This window comes from Trachurus trachurus (assembly GCF_905171665.1).
Source record: "Trachurus trachurus genome assembly, chromosome: 5".
Lineage (NCBI taxonomy): Eukaryota > Metazoa > Chordata > Actinopteri > Carangiformes > Carangidae > Trachurus > Trachurus trachurus.
In genome coordinates, this window is record NC_139896.1 from 5,708,098 (window position 1) to 5,723,011 (window position 14,914).

The following is a 14,914-nucleotide window of genomic DNA, read 5'->3' on the forward strand; positions in this document are numbered from 1 at the left end:
CCAAATTGATGAGCGAATGCAGCTGAGCGACGGAGCGTTTTTTTTCGGAGCGATACGAGCGAGAGCGACAAAAATAAAAGGTCCAGTGTGAACGCAGCTTAAAGCAGTGGTTCTAAAGTGGAGTAGAATTTTTTAAAACATTTTTAGTAAGAGAATTTTTACCATTTTTTCTAGAACTTTGTTTTTGAGAAATGTTACCACTTTTTTCCAGAAATTTCACTACATTTTTTCACACCAATGGCTCTAATATGAACGTATATAGAAAGTAACGTTATTCAGTCTCAGAACAAATACCGGTGTTTGTTTCAAAATTTTGTCCAATGGGGGTCCGTGGTAGCCTGACAAGCCAGACTACATCATTAACATGTCTAGTCTGGCAACGAGCGGTAGACCTCGGCTCAATCCAGGGGGCGGGATGAAGGCTGTCTTTCAAACTGCCTCTGCACCAATAGGGTAGCACTACGACCAATCAGAGCAAAGAGCAGGGTGACGCTAGCCTGACAAGCCAATTAAAATGTATGTCGTCATGGCGTTAAGCTGCCCAACGACTCTCTAAACAGATAGAGCGCTGTGATTGGTGAACACAAACGGTGTTCGAGACTCAAAAAGTTCCTATGGCTCGTTTCTAGACCCACCTACGGAGCAAATATATTTGCTGCCGCTAGGGTGCAGCTAGATTTCTAGGCTAGGTCCGTGGTCTAATTTGTGTCAATTTAGGGTCCTTGGTATTATGGGATGGGACCCTGTTTGTACTGTTGATGAAGTTTGGTGCTGTTCTGAGCGTTATCTGTGGCTATGAGTGGCTTTTTTGATGGCGGTTGTCTCGTGGCTACAAACACAGCCCTGTTTTTCTATCTGGCTGTTTGTACTGAAGTAGAGAAGTTTGTGGTCGGCGAACTTATCTCTGGAGGGGCGGGTCACCATGGATTCAATTTACAGAGGAATATCCCTTTAATGTTTGATTCCAACACCGAGTCAGTAGTCAGACGGGCTCAACAGAGAATCCACTTGTTGCGAAGGATTAACTCCTGTGGCGTCTCAAAACCCACTCTGTGTTGTGTGTACTTGTCCTACGTTCAGAGCCTCCTTAACTTTCTCTTTCATCTGCTGGTTCAACGGTTTGGCAGTGAAGGACAGGAACTTTCTAAATAAAAGTGTAAATGTCTGCTCCAAAATTACTGGAACGCAAATGAGAGATTTAAAACTGAAAAATGCATCATCAATCATGAACATGTTCTTATCAAAGAATTTGCATTAATGCCAATAGGACGGCGATATAGGCAGCCTCTTAGGAAGATCAATCAATACTCCAGGTCATTTGTTCCTTCTGCTATCAGGTTGTTGAATGCAGAGAGTTGAACTTGAACTTTGTGCAATACAGCAGCATACAGCAGTAAAACTAATATATGGTGCCAATAGTGTTTTATACATTTCTATATTTATTATATGCGCATATTTTATCTCTATGTATGTTTTTATGAATGACTCTATGACGGTGAACTGTAGAAACTCAATTGCCCTTGAGGATGAATAAAAGTTTTCTGTATCTGTATCTGTAAATTAATACACTGCAGAGCAGCTGCTCCTCAAACCTTTGGGACGTCCCGACTGTTTGAAGGGTTGAAGAAGTTGTCAGCGACGAACTTGAGACCGGCACCAGTTCGCGTGTTTCCACCTTTATAGTTTAGATTTTCCACTGCGCTGACCAGCTCTGTGCCATTCAGGTAGGTGGTGAAGGTGAATTCAACTCTGGAGGAAGAGAAATCTGCATCAATACATATAAAATAATAATAATAATAAGACTTTCTGTTGCTCCATTCAGAGCAGCGAGGTAAATGTTAATATTGTTAATCACCTGGAGGTGTCACTGTACTGAATGGCCCCAAATCTTATTCCCGTCTCACTGACGGAGCCGGCGAAGGGTTTGATGACTCCAGATATGAAACCTTTCACCTGCAGGAAGTTAGCTCGGCCGATACTGGAAGAGCCGTCCACCAGGAACACAATATCTGCTGCCCGCACATTATTACACCTGCCTGCAAATACAAGTAAAGACATAAAGACTTACAGTATATAAAGACTCAGCACACAGCACACAGACACATCATGGTCAGATGAAAGGGTTTTCTTGTTTTACCTTGAGCATCAGCCTTTTTCACAAAGGACAGCAGGACGGTCGCAGTTAAAAGCCACCGCAACATCTTCACAACCTGGACATAATGAAAGAAGAGAGCATTTTTAATGAAGTTGAATAAAGTTACTAATTAAAATTCTAATTTCACTTATTATCTACTACTCACCCTCATGTCGACTAAGGGCTGGGAGAAGTTTCAGAGTCCTCTGTGCCTTCTCTGAGTTACAGGGGGTTGTGAATGGTCCTCACTTTTCTTCATCCAAAAAGACAAACCAAAAAACATCCAAATACCTCCATACTGCTCGTCTGTAATGTCCCTCTTGTATTGAAGCCCCGACATGAGAAATTATTCAGAAAAAAAATTAAATAAGTCTATGTTTTAAGCTTGTTTGTAGTGGAAGCTCCCAGTGTCTCAGTTCACTGCTCTTCCTGTGTCAGTGCTGACCTGTGGAACAATTTCTCATGTTGGGGCTTCAATACGAGAGGGACATTACAGACGAGCAGTATGGAGGTATTTGGATGTTTTTTGGTGTGTCTTTTTGGACAAAGAAAAGTGAGCACCATTCACAACCATTATATGGTCAAATACTGCTGCGCGGACCCCCCCGCCCCCCGTAACTCCGAGAAGGTACGGAGGACTCTGAAACTTCTCCCAGCTCTTAGTCGACATGAGGGTGAGTAGATAATGAGTGATATTTGAATTTTGGGTGAACTACTACCTTTAAGGCTCTGCGGGTTTGTGTTAGTACCTGTCCATCTCTTGTTGCTGCTATCCCAGGTCTACTTACTAATCATCTCCACTGAATTTCCTATTAATACTACAGTAGTTAACCTGGTCTTGTCACTTGTTCGGCTACATCCTTCAGTCAAATGTTCATCATGCTGTAGTTCAGGCCTGTTATTATTAGTCTGGTTGTCTGGTGTTTCCATGACTTCCATCCACCGGTCCTGCCTCTACCTGTTCTGACCCACCTTGTATCGCATCCTGTCTGCCAGGCTGCCTCGTCTCTTTGAACATGTTTGCTTATTCTCCAAATGTCTGACTGACGACTAATCCAGTCAGGCTTCGCAGGTATGCGTCAGCTGGTCCCAGTCCTGTTTGCATGTTACAGTTCCAGAGCTGACACACACACACACACACACAGAGGTAAATAATAAATAATCCTTAAACCAGCGTGTTGACCAAAGATAGACCTTGTAGTCTGAGTTAAAGCAGAAGTAAGCGATCCGGTCGTTTTGGCTAATGCTGCGTTCCAGGCAGGCTTTTGAAACCGTAAATTACAGCTTCAAGTCACAACTTACGACTTTGTAGCGTTCCAGGCAACCCACTCGTGTTTTTCCGACCTGTTTTACCTGTGAAAGTCACTGTAACGGCCACTCGTAACTTCCGACCCGTGAACTCGCACCAGTTCTAACCCGACTTCACAGGTCGGAAAACCACGAGTTACGGGTTGCCTTGAACGCACCATAACGTCTTGTCAGCCGATGGAGTTAGCAGCCCCCGCCCTCGTCATGGATCTATTGGTCCTCGTCCCTACGTCACCACATTCAGGCGCATCCCTTGGCTGCACACACAGAGAGGACCGCCCCTTCATGCTGTTCTCTCTCCTCATTGGATAAAACTTGTAGGATACAAGAAAAGTTTTCTCCTCGGCTCAGAGCAGAGCAGAGTGACTGACAGACCCGTGACTTATATTATGACTTATATTAACACAAATATATCACTTACTTCTGCTTTAAAGCAGAAGTAAGTGATATATTTGTGTTAATATAAGTCTTAAATAGTTATATCTTCCGACAGCAATCACTTACATAGAGCGTTTCGACCGAAACACGGGTCTGTCAGTCACTCTGCTCTGCTCTGAGCCGAAGAGAAAACATTTATCGTATCCTACAGTTTTTATCCAATGAGGAGAGAGAACGGCATGCAGGGCTGTGTGTGCAGCCAAGGGACGCCGTGAATGTGGTGACGTAGGGACGAGGACTGTTATGGTGCGTTCAAGGAAACTCGTAATTCGTGTTTTTCCGACCTGTGAAGTCGTACCAGTTCGATCTGGTACGACTTCACGGGTCGGAAGTTACGAGTGGCCGTTATAGTGACTTTCACAGGTAAAACAGGTCGGAAAAACACGAGTGGGTTGCCTGGAACGCTACAAAGTCGTAAGTTGTGACTTGAAGCTGTAATTTACGGTTTCAAAAGCCTGCCTGGAACGCAGCATTAGCCAAAACGACCGGATCGCTTACTTCTGCTTTAAGGCAGGAACATGTATCTGATCTGTCTGAATGATCAGACGTCTACAACACAACTCACTGGTTTCAGATAATCAAAATTTAATGTATTATAATGATACAGTGCGTCATTACCAACATGGGGTGTCAGACTGACAATATATGCACAAATGTATTTTTCTTTTAACTTTGACAATCACTTCTTTGAGTCCATACTATTCTCATGCTCTATACACCATATGTCTTATTAATAATCCGGATTTCTTAGGTCTTCTGAACACACATCTGACCCTTTAGTGACCCTTCCTCACTGCAGCTTAAACACATCATCAAAATCATATTATTTTTCCACTGGAATAACAGAATCACATTCTTGATCAAGTACCTAAGTAGAGCCGCAATTAATAATAGATTATTGAATTAATCGCCAACTACTCTGATAATCTAATAATCGGTTTGAGTAGTTTTTTAAGAGAACAAGTCCAAATTCTCTGATTCCAGCTTCTTAAATGTGAATATTTCTGGTTTCTTTGTTCCTTTTTGACAATGAACCAAGTATCTCTTTGGTTTGTGGAAACAACTAATCGATTAATCGTTTAAATAATCAACAGATTAATTGATAATGAAAATAATCGTTGAATGCAACCCTATACCTACGCCATTTGCTGGCCACTTGAAAGAGTTACTGCAGCCTTCGGACCAGAGCAGCCAGGTTCTGCATGCCGTGCCATAAGACTGCTCAAGCACCTTTTAACGCAAACTGCACTTTATACTTTGTATTTTTCACTCGATTTGTCTCTATATTTATTTGTACTCCTACCCTTTTAACTCTACTGTATTTTATCTATTTTTATTCTTATCTACCTCAACACTGCCATGGGAGAAATGAATGCAAACAAAATTTCATTCTGCGCACAGCTGTGTATGTGACTGACAATAAAGTATTTCAAGTTTTAATAACTGATAATAATAATAAAACAGATCAGATCAAACATCACAGAACAACATCAGGTCTTTCCAAGTCACCTGGTCTCATTTTGCTGTTTCTCCTTCTGCTAATGAAATACTCTGGGAGATTTATACATATTCATTTAATTTGTTTGTTTTTTAAAAGAATTAGTGCCTGTAATTTAATTCTGCTACATGACAAATAAAGGATCAGAAATTCCTGTATTTCTAATAAAGATTTACACACACAAAAAAAAAACTTAACCATGAAAAATCAGTCTGAATATTTATTCCCACAGGTCAAATTCACTGTCTCAGCTAATTTCAGTTCAGCTGTGAGGGCAATGAAACGCGTCTTTTCATGACATGTTCATGACGAACTCTGTTCACCTTCACCTTTCCACAGAGGTGATGTTCTCCACAGGAACTACTGGAAACAACTAACAGATGCCGAGCAGAAGAATAAAACCTCTGATCTGCTCTGGAGAGCGAACGTAAACAATGTCGGTACCAAAACCACAAGAAACCACCAGAGATGATTAAACCAAATACATAAGTGGAAGCAGCAGGACAACAGCGGATAAAACTGAGTTCATGAGGTTGTATAGAAATGCACAGAACATCAACATCATCTGGAATTTGGTCGGGTTTCTTTTCTTTACTTTTTTTTTCTCTCACAGTTGGCATTTTGTCTGATCGCTGACCCAAACCAGACCCAGTGTGCTCCTCCATCAGAACTGATGAGAGACAGCTGTGGTTCTGGCAGGCACAAAATTACACCACTGAGGGTCTGTCGCTCTGGTGTAATTCTTAACATACAGCACAACATGGGAGGGAGTGATGTTGGCATGGGACTGGAAAGAGCAAAAGATAGTCACTGTGAACTCTGCAGGACCTGCAACCGGCAACAATAAACCATCACCATTACAAAAAAGATAGAGAGTAAATCCACAGTCTGACTTTTTTTTTTTTTTATCATGCATTGGAATAGATACTGAGACACCAACTAAACCCTCCAATAACCAGAGCAGAGCTGAGCTTCACATCCACAACAACAGGGTTAACCTCAGTAGAAGAGGAGGAGGTAGTGCATTTATAGGGCGTATGAATACAGCTGTGAACCGGCCACTAAAAGAGGCATGGGTGGATATAACATCATAACACAGAGTCAGCATGTGTTTTAATATGACTGACGAAAGAAATACTAGTAATATATATCAACAGCAGCAACAGCATGTGTTTTAATATGACTGACGAAAGAAAGACTAATATATATCAACAGCAGCAACCAACAGGCTGTGATTTATCTGAATACCGGTATGCTAGTGGCAGTGTTGGGCAAAAAGTAACTGAGTTGCTACATTATAAAGTTAAGTAATTACCAGGGTAAGTAACTATTGCGTTACTTTCTTATAAAATGCTCAAGAGCCCCCCACACAGAGACTTCGTAACGATCACTCCGCCCATCAGCTGTTTGGATCAGCTGTGTGTGGTGGAAGGGGCGGAGGAATACTGATTGAGTTGGTTAGTTCCGGATAAACTGATATTTTCTGACCAGTTGATGGACTAAAAAAAAATACTCATATAACGTACACTTAAACAGGTGTATTATTATTTCATGACGGGACTTATTAAGTCAAGTAACAGCGCCTTGCACTGTCGTTTTGACTGAAAAATGTAGTGCCGTTACAAAGTGACGCCGTTAGCGTTGCCACCGGACTGTTGCTAAGCTAACTTAGCTGCTCCGTCCTAGCTACTTCTTACCTCGGTGTTGTCCTCCTGACGTGTCCAGACGTCTTTTCTTCTCTTCACCCTCCCCTGACGACCACATAACTTCTACTTTAAACGTTATTTCTGGAAATATGCACATGTTTGTTTTCTACAAAGTAATTGCTAAATATGGACCGTTGCCTTGACGCTAAATAGCGGTTGAGAGAACACCTGATAGGCGGAGTAATACATGTTGTTGTAAAAAGTCCCAGAACTAACTACAGCTGTAACAGCAGCTAACAGAAATAAACAGACTCTAGCTGTCTGTTTCCATTTGGTTCAGCTACACAGTATGGGACCACAATAAAACATAACTTTTATTTTAAACATAATTTCTGGAAAAAAAGCTTTTAATGTGTTTTTGTCATTTATATGACTGGAATGATTGTGTACATGCATGTGCTGTGTATTATTTATTTATTTTTAGCATTATTATTACTCAGGCACGGCACAGTGAATTGTGTTGTTCTTTGTGCAATGACAGTAAAAGTATAATTTACCGTTATCTATCTATCCATCTATCACCTGTCTGTCTGCTATTTTTATGGTTATCTCTAGATTCGAGTGAATTGTTAGGCTTTATGCACAGCTCCACTACTTCCTGAACTTTAGCCAGCTCCTTTATTTCCTGTCTAACAGTTCAGGAAGTAGTGGAGCTGTGCATAAAGCCTCGGCTAGTGTAACCTGACTGAACAGGTATCTCAGCTCTAACCCGATACGAGCAGTGAAGCACCTACAGCTCTTAAAGCATTAAAACATTTAACAAGCACAGAAACCAAAGTCAACAGAGGACACATTTAACCTCTTTGGTTGTTGTATGGATTAAAGAAACAAGACCCAACAGTAATGTGTGGTCATGCTGAGCTGAACAGACGGCCTTATAGTTTATCCTCAGACATGAGAGCGGCATCCAACTATTATAACTATTACAGCACATTAAGCTGACGGGTGACTCAGGTCTTTCTGTAATAAAACAGATATTAGATTTAGGAGAGGTCTCGTCTGTGGTGTCTCTCAGGAAGTTCAAGAGTGAAAACTTCAGACACTGCCTAAAGTCAGAGACTAATTATCTTCAAATGTTTGTTCCCTTGGAAAAATACAGACCCAGAACCCTGACACCTTCAGATTCTGGTCCCGAATGCACAGCACACACATAAAGCTTAATATGTTCCAAATGTAACAGCACACCGCCTCCCATTCCCTTTCAAGATTCAAAGTATTAATTCTAAGAATATAAAACACCTATAAAATTAAATGATGTACAATTAACTCTGGAGAAACCACATCAACTCTCTCACATTTCATGTTATTTTTCTTTTTTTTCCTGTAAAGACATGAATGAAATAATGTTAATTTCTGGTTCCATTATGCACACCAGGTGTTGAGACCACAGTCTGTTCCCACAGTCTATTCTGAGTAATTACATCTTGGCCAACTTAAAGGATGTTAATTAAAAGGCATTAATGAGTCGAGGGCTGTTAAACACCAGCTGATAACTTAAAGAAGACATATTTAATGTGGAAAACATCACAAACAAACAGATTTCTCCCTCTTTCTTCCTCTTCCTGCGACACACCCACAAACCCTCCATCATTCTGAGGCCTAATCCATGCGTACATACAGTACAATCCTCTAGGTTAAATGTGTTTATACTGAAATAACTCACTGGGTAGATCACACAGCAGCTGTGGGAGGAACCCACATCCTCTGATAAACTGTATTATTACAACACCTATCAATATGTTCATGCAGTCTATATATATACTGTATAAAGTACACATTCCTGGGGCGGCCTCAGCAGCACCTGGAGTTTTAAAGGGATGAAGTAACTGGCTCAGGGCATGGCCACACCCACAGCATGTCAAGCCACCTGGGAATTAAACCCAGCACTTTGCTTTAAAGGTCAATGACACAGTAGCAAAGAGCTGCTCACAGAGCGGCTCAACTGGAATCAATCAAAGAGGAACTCTGTAGGATTTCTAGCTTCTCTATGCTACGTTTTTACCCTAATTAACCAGCTCCAGAGTCCTAGTTCTGGTTAAAGCAATGACTTGTAACTAGTTCCAGGGAGAATGGAGGCTCTCTGCCTTCCACCTAGCGTCTCTTGGCTGAAAACCAACCTTGTAAGATCAGAGCCTTCGACCTGGTGTCCCAGCTCTCGTCTTGCTCTCACATGCTCTCTTGTTTATGACAGATACGACTACACAGATATACACATGGTAACATGGTAGATGATAAATAACGTTATCCACCGCTCCATGGATTGATTTCTCACCGGCTTCGTTTAAAACAAATTAATGCACATGGAGGAGAGGAGGGTTAGAGACACAGAGGAGGAGACCAGAGTTCAGATTTAAAGGGGAATTTCTGTTTTTTACAATCTGGACCTTATTTCTAGCATAAAATACGATCATTTACTCACCCAGATAACTTTGGTGTCATTACAAGTCGTTGTGATGAAATTAGCTCCAGCCGAGAGCCGCGTATATCTGTATAATGGAGTCTACAGGGCAGCAGAATGCAGCCTCTAAATAACACATTATCTGCAGAGAAACTCCTTCATTTCACCAATATTTAGTTATGATAGGCTAGTGCTATTCCCCTCTGAGTCCGGGGTTAGCTGTTATCAACATCCGGGGTCTGTAGGTTGACCTACTGACCTCTGACCTGGATGATGTCATCTCTGAGCGCTGCCCGGCTCATTCTGATAATAATCGTTCCACTTCAGCATTCGGGTCAATTTTTATCTCAACTAGCCGGAGCTTTAGTGAGTCCAGGTTGAGGAGAGGAAGCCTGTGGAAGCTGAACTTCATCCAGCTGCTCATTTTGTTCTGACAAGTCGGAAACACGCAGAAACGAACCGTAGCATTAGCGGTAGCAACAAGCCGTGCCGGGCAGCGCTCAGAGATTACATCATCCAGGTCAGAGGTCAGTAGGTCAACCTACAGACCCCGGATGTTGATAACAGCTAACCCCGGACTCAGAAGGGAATAGCACTAGCCTATCAGAACTAAATATTGGTGAAATGAACGAGTTTCTCTGCAGATAATGTGTTATTTAGAGGCTGCATTGCGCTGCCCTGTAGACTCACATTATACGGATATACGCAGCTCTCGGCTGGAGCTAATTTCATCAGAACAACTTGTAATGACACCAAAGTTATCTGGGTGAGTAAATGATCGTATTTTATGCTAGAAATAAGGTTCAGATTGTAAAAAAAAAACAGAAATTCCCCTTTAATGGAGAAACAACTACCTACACTCAGCAGCACTGGTATAAAGGGATAAAATGACTTTTTAAGGAGGAAAAAGGAGGTTAGGATTCATCCCAAAGCCTGTGATGGTGGTGGTGGTGGATGAGGGTGGGGGGGGGGGTTGGCTGTGCTCCCTCAAAGCTCAGCCCGGCCAGGATCACTGAGTTGTACTTTAATAGAGATGCCATTCTCCCAGGGGGGCGGCGGGCCACAGCCACAGCCGACTGCAATGTGACAGAGTGCAGGCTTGTGTAAGAGCTGCACTTCTTCAGCAACAACATCAGTCCAGACAGGGACAGAGAGGGACACAGGTGGACAAAAGGACGGACGGTCCAACAGGCCGGGGACGAACACATGAACTTTGCTAGAAAACTAAACTTTTATAATGTTGAAAACTAAATTCTCATTATACCTTATAAATCTTTTATCATGTGTTATTGTACTGTATGCTTGTATGAACATTATAAAAATCACTCATAAGGACGAATTGGGGGAAAGAAAGGTTAATTCTTGTGAAAAGATCATGGAGCTGCAGGCTGACATGACTGATGGATGGTAGACAAGATCTGCATGAATATGTCTGTCTATCTCTCTCTCTCTCTCTCTCTCTCTCTCTATCCATACAGTATAGTTAGCCATAACTGAATAAAACCAGCAAATCAGTGCAATAAATGAGACAAACTGCACAATCTGTGCAATAAGTGGGACAATTTGTGCAATGACAGTAAAAGTCTAATCTATCTATCTATCTATCTATCTATCTATCTATCTATCTATCTATCTATCTATCCATCTATCTATCTATGAGTTGAACAACACCACCAAATAAGTGTCAACAATTTGCACAATAGTGTCCACAAAAGGCAGGAGAGACTGATCCTGTGACCTTTGACCTCTGCCCTCAGGTCAAGTACAGCATCAGTCTGTTCCTTCATCCAAACCAAACACAACTATTACAAACAGCAGCTTTCAAAAATCCCCGTTTTGAAATGACCCCGTGACTTTTTCTTTTCTTTTGGAACAAGGTTTAAAGGAAACATTGATGTTATCGTTCCTATTTCAGTGTTTCACAAGCCTTGTGTCACTGTTGTTAACAAACACCAGATGGACTAAATCAGATAACTGCCTCCATCGATGGCTTTATCCTTCTCATCCATGGTCATAAATGAGCATGAGACTGAATCTTTAACCCTCCTCTAGTTTAATCAAATATAAACACAGTTGAAGAGCCATTAAAGTGCCGGTAACAATCAAAATATACAGAACAAATGTCTCAATAATGATGTTAAATGATGTTTGAAACGGCACTATTATTGTAAAATGGCAAATAATCTAAAAATAATCTCCTCTTCATAGACTCCATGTGAGCACCAGAGAAAATGTTCTCGAACAATCACAACAAACAGTAACGAGCAGCAGCAGCAGCAGCAGCAGCGGCGGCGGCCTCAGGAGATGACACACTTGGGCTCGGTCCAGACCCATTCAGGTCCAGAGAGGCACGATGCCAACGACTCAACTAAAGTACGGCTGCAACTGTGCAATGAATGGAGAGAGAGAGAGAGACGGTGGAGGAGGATGAAAGTCAGGCAGAGAGGAAGACACATATTTTAGAAATGCAGTTTTCTTTTTTTTTGCTTTTTTTGTTTGTGTTGCGTGAGTCAAAGAGCAGAGACACAGACATGAACGCCCTCAGAAGTGGAACAGACAATTGCAACCAATTAACAGACAAAGACGGAGGAAGCGGAGGAGTAATAATAATGCTGCCTCACTGAATGAGTTCAGATGAGGTCAATGTGGTTGTTCACCCCCCAACCCCCCAACCCCCCTAATCTGTCCTGTAACTGTATGTAATGAAGACCAATGCAGGCTGCTGAGTGTTTGCAGACTTTAATTGGCTGCAGGTTTTTTTTTATAGCTACATTCTCCTCTGAGCTCAGTGACATCACAGTGTTGTGTTCAGGGATGTCACGATTACTTGCTTTCACAATTAATCGCAGTATGAAACGCCACAATTAATTTATCGCAAAAGATTCCTAAATACCGTCACTTTCCAAAAAAAGATTATGTCGGAACCATCTTGACAAATGTGCGCCAAAGTGAAGGTAAATGCACAGATAGTGGTCCAGTTAGGCTACCAAATGTAACATTGAATCGGTAGGAATTTAAAAGTTTGCATGTTATTTGTAATTAACCAAAACAAAACAAAAAGATTAAAATAACTTATATAATTGGTCCTTTATTAATAGATATACATAAAATATTTTGTGTAAATAATTAGCTGCGTAATTATTTCGACTATTTTACACATACATAGTGTTGGGAAATTAATGAATGCATGCATAATAATCGTGATAATCGTAATACCTTGATTATTTCTCTGACAATAATCGTACCAAGAAAATCTATAATCGTGACATCCCTAGGTGTGTTAAAATAAAGTCTAAAAACCCAGAGAGAGCAACCTGAACCTGGGGTCATGTGAGATATTAACAGCTCACAGCTCAGAGAGTGACTGACAGGCAGACATGAAGTGAAGTGGTGGATGTTCTGCTCGGTCTTGTCTGCAGTCAGGTTTGTGCTGCAGGGAGCAGCAGCAGCAGCAGCTACAGTTCAACACATACAGAGCTCTATAGGCAAACTGACACTGACAGCCAATCACTGCTCAATTTACTGTAACATCATCCCTGTGTAAACATTATATCATGGCCCCATAACTCAGACAGACATGCATCTGACTTTAACTGCGCACTAGAACTTGTAGCCTCCATCATGCAGAGCCCAGATCATAAACCTCTGCATCATCATCATCATCCTCTGTAGTGGGAACTGTGGTGGCAAACAATGTTGTTCCTTATTTAAAAAAGGATGACTGAACACGTCCGCTGTCTTTCTTGAGTTTTAATAAAAGGCATTCATGAATGGAGTCACACAAACACAACCGAACAGGAGTACAGTCAGTGAGTGAGTGGCCTGAAGATGTTCAATTTCCCTGAGGGTAACCTCCAAAGGGATCAATAAAGTACTATCTATCTATCTATCTATCTATCTATCTATCTATCTATCTATCTATCTATCTATCTATCTATCTTTATAGTTCCCAAAACACATTGAACAGCAGACAAAATATATGGCACTCTGATAGTTCTGCCTGGCTTCACCGCCAGGACACAACTCCAGCTGAGTACCACTTTCCACAAGCAGAAGGGAAGTTCACTTAGTTAACATGGTTATACAGCACTCGTAAAGCATACTATGGGTTATACCAAAATTTCCCATTACAGAACTTTCTAATGTAATACAGGACAAATGAAAACCAAATGTATGACTTTGATTCCTGACAATACAGATAACCTTACCAATGTAATAGAAGCTCTACAAAACATCAGAGATGCTTTTGGTCCATCAGATTCAGCAGGTTACAGTTTTAACAATCGGCTGTCAGAGAAGCTATAAGACCATGGGGTGCAATGATGGTGCACATTTTAATTCCAAGTTTGGTTATGTTTGGCATAATTTTTATGTTTCTGTACCTTTGTATGAGGGCATTACTGTATAGATGGGTTGGAGATGTTGTAGGAGGACATGTGCAACAATATAACTGCATACTAACGATGAAATGGAAATGTTTTGGGTTATTTTTTTCATATTCTGATGATAACGTGACTGTGTAATTTTAATACACCTCTTACCTGCGGTTCTCCTCCTCCTCCCGCTGCGTGCACCGAACCTCCGCCTGCTGCTGCTGCTGCTCACCGCTCCACCTGTGGCTCATCCAGACTCAGCTCTCCGTGCATATGTGTCCGTATTATACGTCCGTCCGGCCACTCACTCACCCACTCACTCACACAAACTCACACAACACAAACACACAAACACAGCTGGACTCTCAAATCCCTGCAGTCCGGTCCAGTGTTTGTGAAAAGCACGAGTTGAGTCCGCTGCTGCAGCTCAGAGACTGAAGGCGTCCGGCTGCATCCCTGCAAGAGACCGTCTGTCTGACTGAGTGTGTGTGTATGTGTGTGCGTGTGTAGGCCTGTGTGTGTGTGTGATGTGTGTGTGTGCAGGCTGTCAGGACTGTAGCTGCTGCTTCGCTTCGTGCTGCTGCTGCTGCTGCTGCTCAACACCAAGCGGCTCAAGAACAGTCCAGACTTGTCGGGATGCCTGAAGGGGGGACTCTCTCTCTCTCTCTCACTCTTTCTCTCTCTCTTTCTGCATTTTTTTCACCAGCTCGTTTTGTTCTCCTCTCCTCTCCTCTCCTCCCTCCCTCCCTACTTCCCTGCCTCCCTCCATGCTCGTACTTGCAGGCAAACCGTGAAATCACGAGCAGCTGAAACATTATCCACATCATTCATCCCGTTACTTTTCCAGGTAACGCTGACTGTTTGGGCCACGTGGTTTCATGCACATTGATGTTTTTTTTTCTTTATTTCTGCAGAGCTAAAGTCCTGTGGCACCAAATAGCTCAATGAGTCTGAAGCTGGAGCCTTCAGATTATTATTAATAATAATAATAATAATAATGATGATGATGATAATGAATTCAATAATCTGAAGGTCATGTTGTAGCCTACATTTTGTTAA

At 41.8% G+C, this 14,914-nt stretch overlaps 1 protein-coding gene across 1 annotated transcript in view; it reads right to left on the minus strand.

Annotated features, from left to right (window-relative positions):
* Nucleotides 1–2,201, minus strand: part of col7a1 (collagen, type VII, alpha 1) — a gene marked incomplete at both ends in the record, with an annotated part of 97,369 nt that extends 95,168 nt beyond the window's left edge. The window contains 3 exon segments of the mRNA XM_083971225.1: nt 1,593–1,749; nt 1,856–2,036; nt 2,138–2,201. Of these exon segments, the coding sequence (XP_083827351.1) occupies nt 1,593–1,749; nt 1,856–2,036; nt 2,138–2,201 (402 nt within the window).
* Nucleotides 2,202–14,914: the final 12,713 nt, after the last annotated feature.